The 13,434-nt window shown below is 46.7% G+C and overlaps 1 protein-coding gene across 3 annotated transcripts in view; it reads left to right on the top strand.

The window, feature by feature from the left end:
- Positions 1-12,460, top strand: part of GATB (glutamyl-tRNA amidotransferase subunit B) — an 81,226-nt gene extending 68,766 nt beyond the window's left edge. For 2 of the 3 annotated variants that reach the window (XM_003257836.4, XM_030816240.1), the window contains 3 exons: positions 2,783-2,861; positions 10,435-10,569; positions 12,003-12,456. In XM_003257836.4, the coding sequence (XP_003257884.1) occupies positions 2,783-2,861; positions 10,435-10,569; positions 12,003-12,131 (343 nt within the window). In that variant the 3' untranslated portion in view covers positions 12,132-12,456. Of the gene's footprint in view, positions 1-2,782; positions 2,862-10,434; positions 10,570-12,002 lie in introns of all 3 variants that reach the window. The other variant, XR_004031040.1, reaches the window with a different exon arrangement.
- The last annotated feature ends 974 nt before the right edge of the window (positions 12,461-13,434 follow it).

Genomic DNA, 13,434 nt, shown 5'->3' with positions numbered 1-13,434 from the left:
GGAGGCGCAGGTACCACCTGGAGGCCCAAGTCCCATTGTCTTCCTTCTTCTTGCATCCTGTTTTAACAGAAGCAGAGAAGGTGGACTTTGGGCCTGAGATAAGCCTGGGGATTGGGACAGGCAGCACGGTTCACGGGGGGTCGGGGGTGGTTGTAGAAGCACCAGTGTTGTCTGCTCCCATCCAAGCAGGAGATGCAGCTGTGATCCTGAATGAGCTCTGAGGGACTGGACAAATTTTGGAGCTTTGAAAGAGCCCCTTTCCCCTCCTCTGTCAAACCGCGGCCTCAGAAAATGGGAGGGAAAAGAGCAGCACACAGAGCTGAAGGATGCGGTGTCAGTTTCTTCTTCAGCGGAGACGCATTCACTGTCCGGAAACCAGTATTACCTGACAGCAGCAAATTAGTGGCCTGTGCTGCTGCTGCCATTGCGTGTTGAGTCTGAGGGTTTATTTATTTAGCCAATGAGTGGGGTCTTTCAGGGTCTGTGTGACAGGTACTGATCTTTGTCATCGTCTGACTCAAGTTTAGCCCTGGCATATGTGGAATTAACATGTGCAGTCTGCCAGACATCCTATGGGTGTGAGGAAGCCTGTGACACAAATATGATGACCTACTGTGTAACAGGCATTGTAGGGACAGAAAAGTGATGGAGAAATCCCAAGTGTGATTACGTCAGTGGAAAGATTTTGTAGTCTAAATTTATGACCCAACTGATGAATTAAGCTCCTTAGATGAATTTCTCAAAGGCGACGTTATTTTTAGTTATTTTGTGTTCCTTTTCTGTCCCTCTCCACCCCTACATCTTTTATGTCATTGCTGTGGTCTGAATGTTCGGATCCTCCCCCAAGTTCCTGTGTTGAAATCCTGCCCCCTAAGGTGATGGTGTGAGGAAATGGGACCTTTGGTGGGCGATTAGGTCGTGAGGGAGGGGCCTTTATGAGTGGGATTAGCACCCTCATCAGAGAAACTTCTGAGAGCTCCCTCGCTCCTTCCACCACGTGTGGACACAGCAAGAAGGTGCCACCAGTGAGAAAGTGGACCCTCACTAGACATGGAATCTGCCAGCACCTTTATCTTGGACTTCCCAGCCTCCAGAGCAGAAATAAAGTTTCCATGGTTTATAAGCCACGTCGTCTTTGGTACTAACCTGTTAGAGCAGCCCAAACAGACCAAGGCAATCATCGACTCGTATGGGGCTAGGGACCTTATCTTTTGCACGCTCAAGAAATCCAGTTCCACCTCAGTGCTTATTATGGGTTCTACACACAGTCTGCATTCTAAGATAATGGGCCTTGTATTTTCTAGGATTGCAGAACATCCAGGCACAGAAACTCCAAACCTAAGTTTCACTTGGAATTGCCTTTTAGTCATACTTTGGGATAAACAGACACTTAAAGGATGATGGGCTGCCTCTGTACATCAGCTGTTTTAAGTGGACAGCCCCAATAGGGTTTCACTGCACTTGAATTAGAGTACAGTAAGTCACCTGGTTAACGCGCACTCCGTTGGTTTGGAGCCCGGGGAATCGGCATAGGGACTAAGTTGTAGTTTCCTTTGTATTTTCTAAGCACATCCAAAGAAATTAATTGTGCATGATGGGAACCAAGACTTAAATAGAAGATGTTTTCAAGTGGCATGAGGCATTTCAGAAGCCCTCATTTACACAGTGTAACACTAATGTGCTATTGATGTCATTCCTACCTTTTTAAAACCAGTCCCCAAATGATCTCAGATAGACAGCATTTCATGAGCCTAGTTGCTGTAAATACAGGTTGAGTATCCCTAACCTGGAAATCCAAAATGCTTCAAAATCTAAAACTTTTTGAGCATTGACGATGGTGCGCAAAGGAAATGCTCATTGGAGCATTTCAGATTTTAGACTTTCAGATTAGGGATGCTAAACTGGCAAGTATAATGCAAATATTCCAAAATCCAAAAATATCCAAAATTGGAAACACTTCTGGTCCCAAGTATTTCAGATAAGGTATACTCAACCTGTATTTAGAAGTCAGAAAACCATACATTTTAAAAGAAATAGTTTGTAATTCACTGTTGTCTTTTCCATAATGTAGGTACTCACCCCTACCATTAATTCACCTTCAAGTGAATTAATGACACTTCGCTGTTTCACTATGCTTGGGTGCCCCTGACCTTTTATATCATAGGATATTGGCAAATAAGTCACATCCTAGAAATATAGGTATAGTGGATTCTAGGCCCTTTTGTGTCCAGAAAGCTGTGTGAGCCTGGAGAAGAGAGTTATGTATCAGGTTCCTGAGAATGAATGAAAATGTGGCTGGTAGTCATTGTGTTCCCTTGCAGAAAATCTCTTACAATTTAAAGGAATTTATATTTGCACAGAAACACTCAGAAACGTGACTTTGTTCGCTGGTTTTTTTTTTTAAAGTAATTTTTAGGCTGATCTTTCAGTTGAAAATATTTAATTACTGGAGTTTGTTTTCCCTTTCCTGTTGTGGTTCATGAATTTTGCAGCCACCTCCTTTTCTTGACTAATTACACTGAGCAGTTGTCTGTTGCTACAACTTCTGCCAAACAGCTGTTATTGTTGGGTGGTGAAAGAACACTAGTCACAAAAATTTGTTATATCCTAAGATATAAAATAAATAAAATAAAAGAGAGCCCAGTTGGCCTGCTGTTTTCATCCCTAGGCGTGGGTCTGATATTTACCCCCACGAGAGCAAGTGTTCTGATTCTGAACAGCCATTCATTGATGCCCTGACAGTGTGCAATGTAAATGTGTTTTCTCTTTTGGGGGCCACCAGTCCTGTCACACCCTCTGCACTCGCTGAGCTTCTTGACCTGCTGGACAGCAGAACGATTTCTTCATCAGCAGCTAAACAGGTATGTCCACACTCCCGACAGCTTCTGACTGTGCCACTGTCCCAAGAAATGTTTTCTGTGACACCCAAATGCCATCACTGAATGACTTTCATCATGGAAGTATTAAATGCTAGTAGTAATGTTTTTGATGCTGAAAGGTAGAAACATTTTATTTAGCAAGGATATGAAGCCAATATGTGCAATGCAGGCAGTTTGCTTCTCGTCATCATCGCTAACCTGGGGAAATAGTTATTGTCTGGTCTTGCCCTGAACATCTCCGCCTGACATGTCTCCCCTAGCCCTTTTATACCTGAGAACTTTCCCTCGTGCCCAAGGCAGCCTCAGCTCAGCTCTCAGCCTGCTGGGGCTCTTCTCCCACCCCCACACCGCCTCCCAGCCAGTCCCAGGGCTCCCTTCTCCCTGCTGCATGGTTGCCCTTGGAGAGTCCTCAGCAAGGAGGGTGAAGTCAGACTGTGCACTTTGTAGATAAAATGTTACAGACATGCCCAGTGTGTGAAAACTCAGAAAAATAGCATCATCCTAAGCAGGCTTTTGTCTGTCTGTACCTCTGCCTAAGTGCTGGGCGGGTGAAAGACTCGTGGAATTCAGAAAATTCTTACAAATGCATACCCAGAAGGCCGGGCACAGTGGCTCATGCCTGTAATCCCAGCACTTTGGGAGGCTGAGGCGGGTGGATCACAAGGTCAGGAGTTTTGAGACCAGCCTGGTCAACATGGCAAAACCCCGTCTCTACTAAAAATACAAAAATTAGCTGAGTGTGGTGGCGGGCACCTGTAATCCCAGTTACTTGGGAGGCTGATACAGGAGAATCGCTTCAACTAGGGAGGTGGAGGTTGCAGTGAGCCAAGATCATTGCGCCACTGCACTCCAGCCTGAGTGAAGAGCGAGAGTCTGTCTCAAAAAACAAAAACAACAAAAAAAAAACACATAACCAGAAAGATCAAGAACACCAAGGCAGCTGCCTCATCTCAGCTTCAGAGATCGCAGCTGTCAATGCTTCAGCCAGAAGTTTAATGTTATTTTAATGGTGCCTTTTGCATGTAACCTTTATTTGAACCGACAGTAGTGGCAGGTTACAAAGGGAGGCTTGGGGAAAGTGGCTGCTTTGGGATAATTATGACGCACCATAGCGCGTGCACCGGGCTGGGTGCTGTGGAACTGGAGACAGGACTAATAAAAGCTCTGTTTACCCACCTCGAGTTAGGCTGTCAACTACAGGGACCTCACCGTGTTTGGGAAAGGCTCTTGCTTGTCTGGATGTCAGGGGAATACAAATGTTTATGACAATGCTCAGCAGTTGCAGGAAGATTCGATGGCCTGAGGGCAGAAAAAAACACTATATATATATATATATTTTTTTTTTCTTTTTTTTTTTTTTTTAAGAGAAGAGCTTCTGTAGAGTGATAGGCACAGAATCCAGATGGCATGTGCTTACACAGGGTAGGTAGTAGCCACTGGTGCTAGATCGTTATTAAAATAAGGCAAGAAACTATATATATATAGAAGAACACATGAATTATTGTACGTGAAATGAAAGAAGGGAAAAACCTTCCCCTTTTCCTACTCATCCTGCCCCACAACACAACAGAACAAAACACCTAGTGCGGTGAATAAGATAGTTCCAGTAAGAAGAAATGGAAAATGTTGGAAGACGCTGACAGCTGGGTTCAGATGTAGGGACGCTTTCAGATTTTATCAGCTTCCAGCATGTTTAAAGGAGGTGGCTTCTGTGAGACAGTCAAGCGAAAATACAAGCCTGGCTAGAAGGGTGTCTAGTGTGTGTTGCTTAAGGGGGTTCCCGTTATGTATCATTGCCTTGGGGTTTTTCTACCTTTTGTTTTCTGTTTTTAGGAAATTACTGATTTTCTGGGGGAAAGTAATATATGTTGATTAAAAAATATAAGTAATGTAGAAAAACAAAGATTCTCAGGTTCTACCACCTTGAAATAACTACCTTTAATATTAGATGAACATCATGAAGGAAGAAGGGGGAGGAGGGAGGAAGGAAGTATAGCAATAAAGACTTTCAAAAACTGGCCGGGCGCGGTGGCTCACGCTTGTAATCCCAGCACTTTGGGAGGCCGAGGCGGGCGGATCACGAGGTCAGGAGATCGAGACCACGGTGAAACCCCGTCTCTACTAAAAATACAAAAAATTAGCTGGGCGTGGTGGTGGGCGCCTGTAGTCCCAGCTACTCGGAGAGGCTGAGGCAGGAGAATGGTGTGAACCCGGGAGGCAGAGCTTGCAGTGAGCCGAGATCGCGCCACTGCACTCCAGCCTGGGTGACAGAGCGAGACTCCATCTCAAAAAAAAAAAGACTTTCAAAAACTGAAGTTACGGCGTACTTTTTTTTAGTTTATTTCTTATTATTTATTATATAGTGTCCTGAACATTTTATCTGGATATTTTATCTATTTATTGACTTTGTGTTATTTATTTATTTTTATTTTATCTGGACATTTTATGAAAATTACATCTGTGTTGTGGCACACATTAGTCCTTCACCCCTTTTTAGGGCTAAATGGGGCTGCTCGTCTGCCGAGCCCCTCCACCATTGTATGGACACAGTCCATTTTGTCTGTCCATTCGTCAGTTGATGGACATTTGAGTTGTTTCCACATTTTGGCTATTAGGAATAATGCAGCCTTAAACATTCATGTACAAGTTTTTGCACATAGGCTGGGTGTATACCTATAGGAATGGAATTTCTGGGTCATATGGTAATGCTGTGTTTCATTCATATAATGAGGAAGTGCCAGACTGTATTCTAAAATGGCCACACCATCTTAGAGTCTCACCTGCGTGTGCCAGGTTCCAGTTGCTCCGTGTCCTCACCAGCACTTGTTATTGTCCATCTTTTTGATTCTATAGCCATCCTAGTGGGTGTGAAGTCGTATCAGGGAGGATTTGATTTGCATTTCTATAATCTGTTGAGAATATTTTTGTATCTTATAGTGTACTTTTTTAAAAAAGAAAAAATGTGTTACAGATATTTTTTTCCAAATTTAATAGAAGAGTCCAAGCATGGCTTGGGTTTTAGAAAGCTGTGAGCCAGAACAGAGACTCTCTGATCCTACTGGTTATTGGTATTGCCTCTGGCAGAACTGGAAGAGGCTCCATTAAGTGATTAGATAGATGACCAGGGGATAAGGAAGAAAGGTGACTGAGTGACTGACTCCTAGGGATGACAGACACACAGAAAGAAGAATGCTGTCCTGAGAGCAGAATTCCAAATTCCAAAGAACCTCCCACTTTGTGCTCTAATTGGTTATGAATCTGCCTGTCTCTCACCCACTTCCTTGTGCATTATCTTCATTCCTTCTGCCTTTCACTGCACCCTCCTCCCAGGTGTCCTGTCAGTGCTCCCGACATTTACAAACCTCATCCCTTCAGCACCCCAGAGCCAGGGGAGTTAAGAGGTTGCTGCCACAAAGCAGCCCTGTTCTTCAGAATCAGAAATAGAAGCTGGGAAATTATATATCATCATGAGCAGTTATCTCCTGGGAACTGTAGACAAAAGCATCCTGTGTGCCCCTCACAAGACCCAGGCTGTGTATTGAAGTGGCAGGTGGCACCCCATCTCCTCCCCTCACTAAAGACAGGGTCAGCGTGGACACATCAGACTCCCAAACTGTCAGAGTTACAGCTAACTTGAAAACAGCCTCCCAGGATTCCCAAGCCTCTTGTGACTCGCCCTTGATGTTGTCCAGACAGCTGGTCAGTCATGGTTCAAGGGAAATCGTATGGGGTGTAGGTGTACGAAGGAGATCCTTCGTACCCATCTGGAAACATGCAGATGATCCACCATCCCCTGAGGATCATCCAGTTAACGTTTCTGGAATTGGGTGCCTCAGAGATGGAAATCGCGTTTAACACACAAGCGTTCCATAATAACCAATCTCTTGTCTACTTTGTGGTCTGCTTTAAAGAGAAATCGCCAAAAACCTTTTAATGTACAAAATGTTATATATCATGCACCAAAGCTGTATTACAAATGACTAGATGTCTTTTTCTCTCTTTTAGTGCTTCAGTTATCTGGACAGTTTACTGGGCCCCGCTTTCTTAGGGGCTTGGGTTGATGTGTGTGCCTTTCTAGAAAAGTAACCTCTCACAATACTTGCCTTTGACCAAAAAGGGGACTCCCCTTCTCTGTAACTGTCACAGCTCCCTCCCTGCCATGTCCCTTGAACAGGTCTTTCCTCCATATCCTGACCTTGGAAACCCAGGACAGGCAAGGAGAGGTTAGAGGCTTGTGTGCTTTCCTTCAAGATACTTCAAAAATAGCTTTAGCTAGAAACGGGTGGCAGTTAAGAGGGTGTGTAAATTCAGTCCTCAGGGAACCAAAGGCCGAGTCTCTGCCCCATGTGTCAGAGCCGGCTCCAGTGTCTGTGTGTGATGGGGAGTTCCCAGCTTGCATTACCCAGTACTCCTGGTCGGCCATTTATTAACACAGAGGACCAGTACTGTGCTAGAAATTCCTTGTTACGTCTGTTTGTCTTGGGTAGGCAGCAGCAGGGCCTGGGAGCTGCGCTCCTGGCTGGAAACAGTTGCACTTGGATATCACTTCTCAGGGTGTGATTAAACACAGACAAAAGCTGAGGATTTATGCTGCAGCACAGGGCTCGGCAGCCACAGAGGCCACTCGGAGCGTCAAGAGGGCCAGGAGCAGGAGAGTCTGGCCTGGAGACAGGGCCGTGCCACTACCACCCAGTGGCTCTCACCCTCCTGGACTCCAGCCAGGAGTGCACAATCCTTGTCTTAAATAGGACTGAGCAGAGGATGGGACAACCGGTGTCTGTTGTATAAGCCTAGGGGGCTGGGGACTGGGGGCCTCGACTGTCATGGCCACTGCACTAATTTGTGGAGTTAACTAACATTATGTATTCTAACTCTGGGAGGAAAGGACATTTCAGCCACCAGGCTCCCATGTGTTCCAGGAGGCTGCTGAAGTTTCTCTAGCATCACTGCTTGGTACCACCCCGCCTGGCCCTCCTTCTGGGGGAGCAGCCAGCCTCTGCGTTTGAAGGCATCTGTCCTAGAGGTGCACTGCTTCTCCTTGTGAATGGTGTGATTGGAAGTGATCCCCAACCACTCCGCCACTCCGCCCAGGCAAATCCAGCCAGCATTCGAGCTGTGGGTCAGGCAGAGGCTGGCTCGCTGGCCAGCCTGCTCAGGGTCTGCCGTGTGCTTCCCGCCGCAGCAGCTACCACAGGCGCAGAGAAATCGCTCCCTGGTCTGTGTCTGCAGAGGCAGACCCAGGAGCGGCCCCGCCTACTTCCAGGCACAGGCTGCTTGTCCGCCTGGTTTTCCTGGAGGGAACTGCTGTGTAGATTTTTCATGAGCAAGTCCTTACAGGTGGTTTCTGTTTTGAGCCAGGTTTTCAGCTAGGAGCTTTTTTGGGAGTCTGTGCAGATGAACAAAATCAACACTGGTCAAAGTCTAGATATCTACGAGGAGGGGATAATTAAATTATGATAAATACATCTGATGGGTACTAGATCTTTTTATTAAGAAAGTACTTCTGGCTGGGCGCGGTAGCTCACGCTTGTAATCCCAGTACTTTGGGAGGCCGAGGCGGGCGGATCACGACGTCAGAAGATCGAGACCACGGTGAAACCCCGTCTCTACTAAAAATACAAAAAAAATTAGCCAGGCGTGGTGGCGGGCGCCTGTAGTCCCAGCTACTCGGAGAGGCTGAGGCAGGAGAATGGCGTGAATCCGGGAGGCGGAGCTTGCAGTGAGCCGAGATTGCGCCACTGCACTCCAGCCTGGGCGACAGAGCGAGACTCCATCTCAAAAAAAAAAAGAAAGTACTTCTGTGATAAATGATAAAAGATAAAAAGCAGGACACAAACTGAATATACGTTATGATCACAAGTATGTTAATAAAACAGAAAGAAAAATATGGGAAGAAAAAACACCAAAATATTAACATTGGTTTTCTTGAGAAAATGGGAATTCCGGTGATCTACTTTGATCTCTCCTGTATTTCCTTATATTTTCTGCAGTGAATGTGTATTAACTTTTATCATTAGAAAATGATTTTTAAAATTTAAGTCCTAGTTCAAAAAATAAACGTGTCAGAGAAAGGGGGCAGACGGACTCTTCAGACTTACAGGGCAGCTCCGTGGAACGCCATCCAGGTCCCCAGTGCTTCTGCTGCCAGTACTCCACTGATAAGCATGTTGAGAGTGAGGAAGTTTCTTCCTGCTTCTGTGCCCACCTTCTCCCAGTGGTTTCCTCATTGTCAGCCACGTACATATCTGCTGAATTGAGTTGGAGGCATGTGCGTTCTGTATTTTTCTAAGAGCAGGGCCAGGCTTTTCCTGAGCAGTCAGGCAATGGCAGAGGGGTGCCCTGTAGGGAGCTTACCCAGGACCTGCCAAGCACACCTCCTTGGCCACAGTCACAGCGCACATTCTGAGGCACCAGGCTGAAGGCACAGTGCCTGTCCCAGCAGTGATAAGTATTTGTGGTTTGTTTTGATTCAGACTGGGGAAGACTTTGAGCCCTGCTGAGACTCAGAGCATCTCCCTTTTATTTGCTTTGCTGTTCGTGCTAATTATGGAAGAGCTCTGTTTTTCCAGGAGGAATGGCTCCTGGTTGGCCCATTCTCAGCCACCAAGGGCCACCATGTTAAGTGTTCAGTCATGACTGTGGGCTGGACAGAGGTGGCGCCGGCGGGAGACCAACAGAGGAAGCCCTCTTCCCCGCCCCCAATTCCTGCTTTCACTAGAAGACAAGGAATGAGGAAAACAGCTACCCTAGGAAATGCCTTCCTTGGAAATGGTTTCCTTTTTCTTGGGTTTGATGAGTTTGGGGATTTGTTGTCATTTTTTAAGTAAAAAAATACACTAACCATTAGCGTTCATTATCCTACTCTGATTTGGGTCCGGCTCTACCTGTAGGAGATGAATGTGGTAGGCCAGGCGGCCCCTGTGGATTCTAATTTATGTTTTCAGTTGTTTGCCATTTTGTGTCTTCATTACGGGGCTACTTTCCTGCCCCCCTAAAGTCATCTTTCCCAGCATGCTGTTTCTGGACTTTATTTAGTACCGTGGTTACCTCCTGCAGGCTGTGTGGCCCCATCCTTCACCAAAATGTCACCTCAATTAATTCGGCGGCCATGAAACAGATCCATCACTGGCCCTCTGACTCCCGTCAGCAGGCGCCCATGAGTGATGGGCATCTCCACACCTCCTGCGGCCCCCCCTCCCGTGTGGAGTCAGCCGGGCAGGACTCACCATCCCTCTGGGCACGGGGGCACCTGGCTGGCCCGAGTCCTCTCACACCCTGTGCTGAGGGAGACTTCAGCCTCAGGAGGAGACCCCGGGTGCATTCATTCCACCTAGCTGGCCTTGTTCCCCAGCCCTGTACTCAGGGATGCCTCAGGAGAGCCAAGGCCCTGGCAGGGCAGCCAGGTGCCCTTTCCCTTCGGGCCAGGCCCAGGCAGTGGGGTCTTAATTGAATCTGCTCATTCCTGCCCCGGCTCCACACAGCACAGCAGTGCAAATGGAGCTGGCAGAAGAGCTGACTTCTCATTTCTCTTTCCTCTGCCTTCTCTGGCCCATAGGTGTTTGAGGAACTGTGGAAGAGGGAAGGCAAGACTCCAAGGCAGATTGTTTCAGAAAAGCAGCTTGAACTGATGGAGGACCAGGGGGCACTGGAGCAGCTCTGCCACTCAGTGATGGAGGCCCATCCTCAAGTGGTGACTATCTCGGGCAGGGGAGAGGGCCAGAGCCAGCCCCAGGACATGCCCAAGAGCCTCGCCATCGCTCCCTGTGGCAGCACAGAGGCTCTTCCTAAGAATGGCTGGCCCAGTTTCATCAACAATTCCCTCATTGTCATCTTTTTAGTTAAGGTCAGAAGAGATGAAATAGGTGGATATTGGAAAAACACAACTTTTCCTATAAGGAGGATGCCACCCCTGGAGTTTATTCTCCATGGAGGTGTAGTTTAAAAGGGTGTCAGCAAGCTCACGAAATCCAAGCTGTGACCTCCCAGGCGTGTCACCCTCTCCCAGGGTTGGCATTTCGAATCTGTTGTGGTTAGCGCTACTTCCTAAGGACCTCCCAGTAAAGAACCAGCAGGTGTGCCTGCAGAGCAGGGAGAGTACAGGAACTTCAGCTTCATGCTTCTAAGAGGTGGGAAGACAGGCAGAAGGGAAAAGTATTTATAAATTGTGGAGAAAATCCCTGACAGGAGCGTGGCTGAAAACCAGGTCATTTTGTGTTCTTAAGCACAGCACAAGACATAAAAGCTAAAACGAGTGGCATCCCTCCCTCCCCAAGTCTAATCATATTGTCTAGAGATATTTTTCAGTGGGGAAAAAAATTGTCAGCATCTTTTTCAGAGTAATACCCACCCACCCATCAGCTTGCCGGGGACACTCACAGCTCTGTAAAGAGCTCTCGATAAGGAAAATTAGCCTTCACCGGGCCTCCACCGCCTCGTCTTCCTGCCTCATCTGTGGTGACTGATAAAGACATGCTAGTAGTTTCGGGCTTGTTCTGTGGCACCCGAGCGCAGATCTTCATGTCATTACCCTTGGAGACGCTGCAGAGCAGGAGGTTGCGTGGTGGCCCTAACAGTCAGTGGCTGTTTGATAGGAATTCAGCGCCTCCTGGCTTCCTCACTCCCCCTGCCCACACAGCACACTCCCCCCGCCCAGCGCTCTGGAAGACTCGGCTTTCTGATAAAGGGATCTTCTTGGTGGGGAGCAGGGGGAGAAGGAAAGCCGCGCATTTCAGCAGAACGTCACTTGAGAATGAGAGAGGTGTCCTCACTGATTAGACGCAGTGATTCATCTCAGAAAGATTATCCCTCCCCAGACTCAGTGTCCTCGGTCATTGTGGCGTCCCAGAGGAGAGGGCCCTGGCTCCCACGTGCCAGCTACTCTGGCTTTCGGCAATCACTTCTTGCTCATTTTAATCAGAAAGCAGAGTAGCAAAAATCTCCTTTAACAGGAGCCTAGAAACCTACTCAGAAGTTAGGCCCCTCCCCTTTTTCTGTTCTTCATTTTATGTCTAATACTAGTGGAAATAAGCGGAATTTAATTTTCAGTAAACTTAAGCCTTAGTTTGGGATTTGGGGGCATGAGTCTCTTCATTTTCTCCTCTTAAGTAATTTCTGTCTTTCTAGGTAATGGATGTGAAGAAGGGAAACCCCAGAGCTGTGAATAAACTGATTGGGTTGGTCCGGAAAGCGACACAAAGCCGAGCAGATCCAGTCATGATAAAGGAGCTCCTGGAGAAGAAGCTGTCATTGTGAGATGTTTGGGGTCCCCTTGCCCAAGGGAGAACAGTGCAGCCTGACTGGGAACAGGATCCCGTGAAAGCTGATGCCCATGTGCCCTGAGAGCTGCCTCTCAGTCCCTGTCCCAAGCCACAGCTATGGCGTTAATGTCACCAGTGTTCTCACCCTCTGGGCCCTGTGTCTGGAGGTGCCTCCACAGCAGACCAGCAGCCACCCCACCTGCTTCGTCCACATCAGGAGGGTCCGGTCATGGCTGCAGCAGTGGTTAAGGAGTAACACCTTCTTGTATTAAGGAATTTTAAACTAAATAAAATGTGTGTTAGAGATACTGTTACCCATTCTAAGAAAACTTTTCATTCTGCAGTTCCTTCAACAAATATTTTTGAGCAACTCCTAAGGGCCAGCCATTGTTTTTTTTTTTTTTCTTTTTTTTTTTTTATTATTATACTTTAGGTTTCAGGGTACATGTGCACAATGTGCAGATTTGTTACATATGTATCCATGTGCCATGTTGTTTTGCTGCACCCATTAACTCGTCATTTAGCATTAGGTATATCTCCTAATGCTGTCCCTCCCCCCTCCCCCCACCCCACAACAGTCCCCGGAGTGTGATGTTCCCCTTCCTGTGTCCATGAGTTCTCATTGTTCAATTCCCACCTATGAGTGAGAACATGTGGTGTTTGGTTTTTTTGTCCTTGCGATAGTTTACTGAGAATGATGGTTTCCAGTTTCATCCATGTCCCTACAAAGGATATGAACTCATCATTTTTTATGGCTGCATAGTATTCCATGGTGTATATGTGCCACATTTTCTTAATCCAGTCTATTGTTGTTGGACATTTGGGTTGGTTCCAATTCTTTGCTATTGTGAATAGTGCCGCAATAAACATGTGTGCATGTGTCTTTACAGCAGCATGATTTATAGTCCTTTGGGTATATACCCAGTAATGGGATGGCTGGGTCAAATGGTATTTCTAGTTCTAGATCCCTGAGGAATCGCCACACTGACTTCCACAATGGTTGAACTAGTTTACAGTCCCACCAACAGTGTAAAAGTGTTCCTATTTCTCCACATCCTCTCCAGCACCTGTTGTTTCCTGACTTTTGAATGATGGCCATTCTAACTGGTGTGAGATGGTATCTCACTGTGGTTTTGATTTGCATTTCTCTGATGGCCAGTGATGATGAGCATTTTTTCATGTGTTTTTTGGCTGCATAAATGTCTTCTTTTGAGAAGTGTCTGTTCATGTCCTTTGCCCACTTTTTGATGGGGTTGTTTGTTTTTTTCTTGTAAATTTGTTTGAGTTCATTGTAGATT

Source organism: Nomascus leucogenys, chromosome 7b (genome assembly GCF_006542625.1).
Source record: "Nomascus leucogenys isolate Asia chromosome 7b, Asia_NLE_v1, whole genome shotgun sequence".
Classification (NCBI taxonomy): domain Eukaryota; kingdom Metazoa; phylum Chordata; class Mammalia; order Primates; family Hylobatidae; genus Nomascus; species Nomascus leucogenys.
This window is presented reverse-complemented; position numbering and strand designations above follow the sequence as displayed.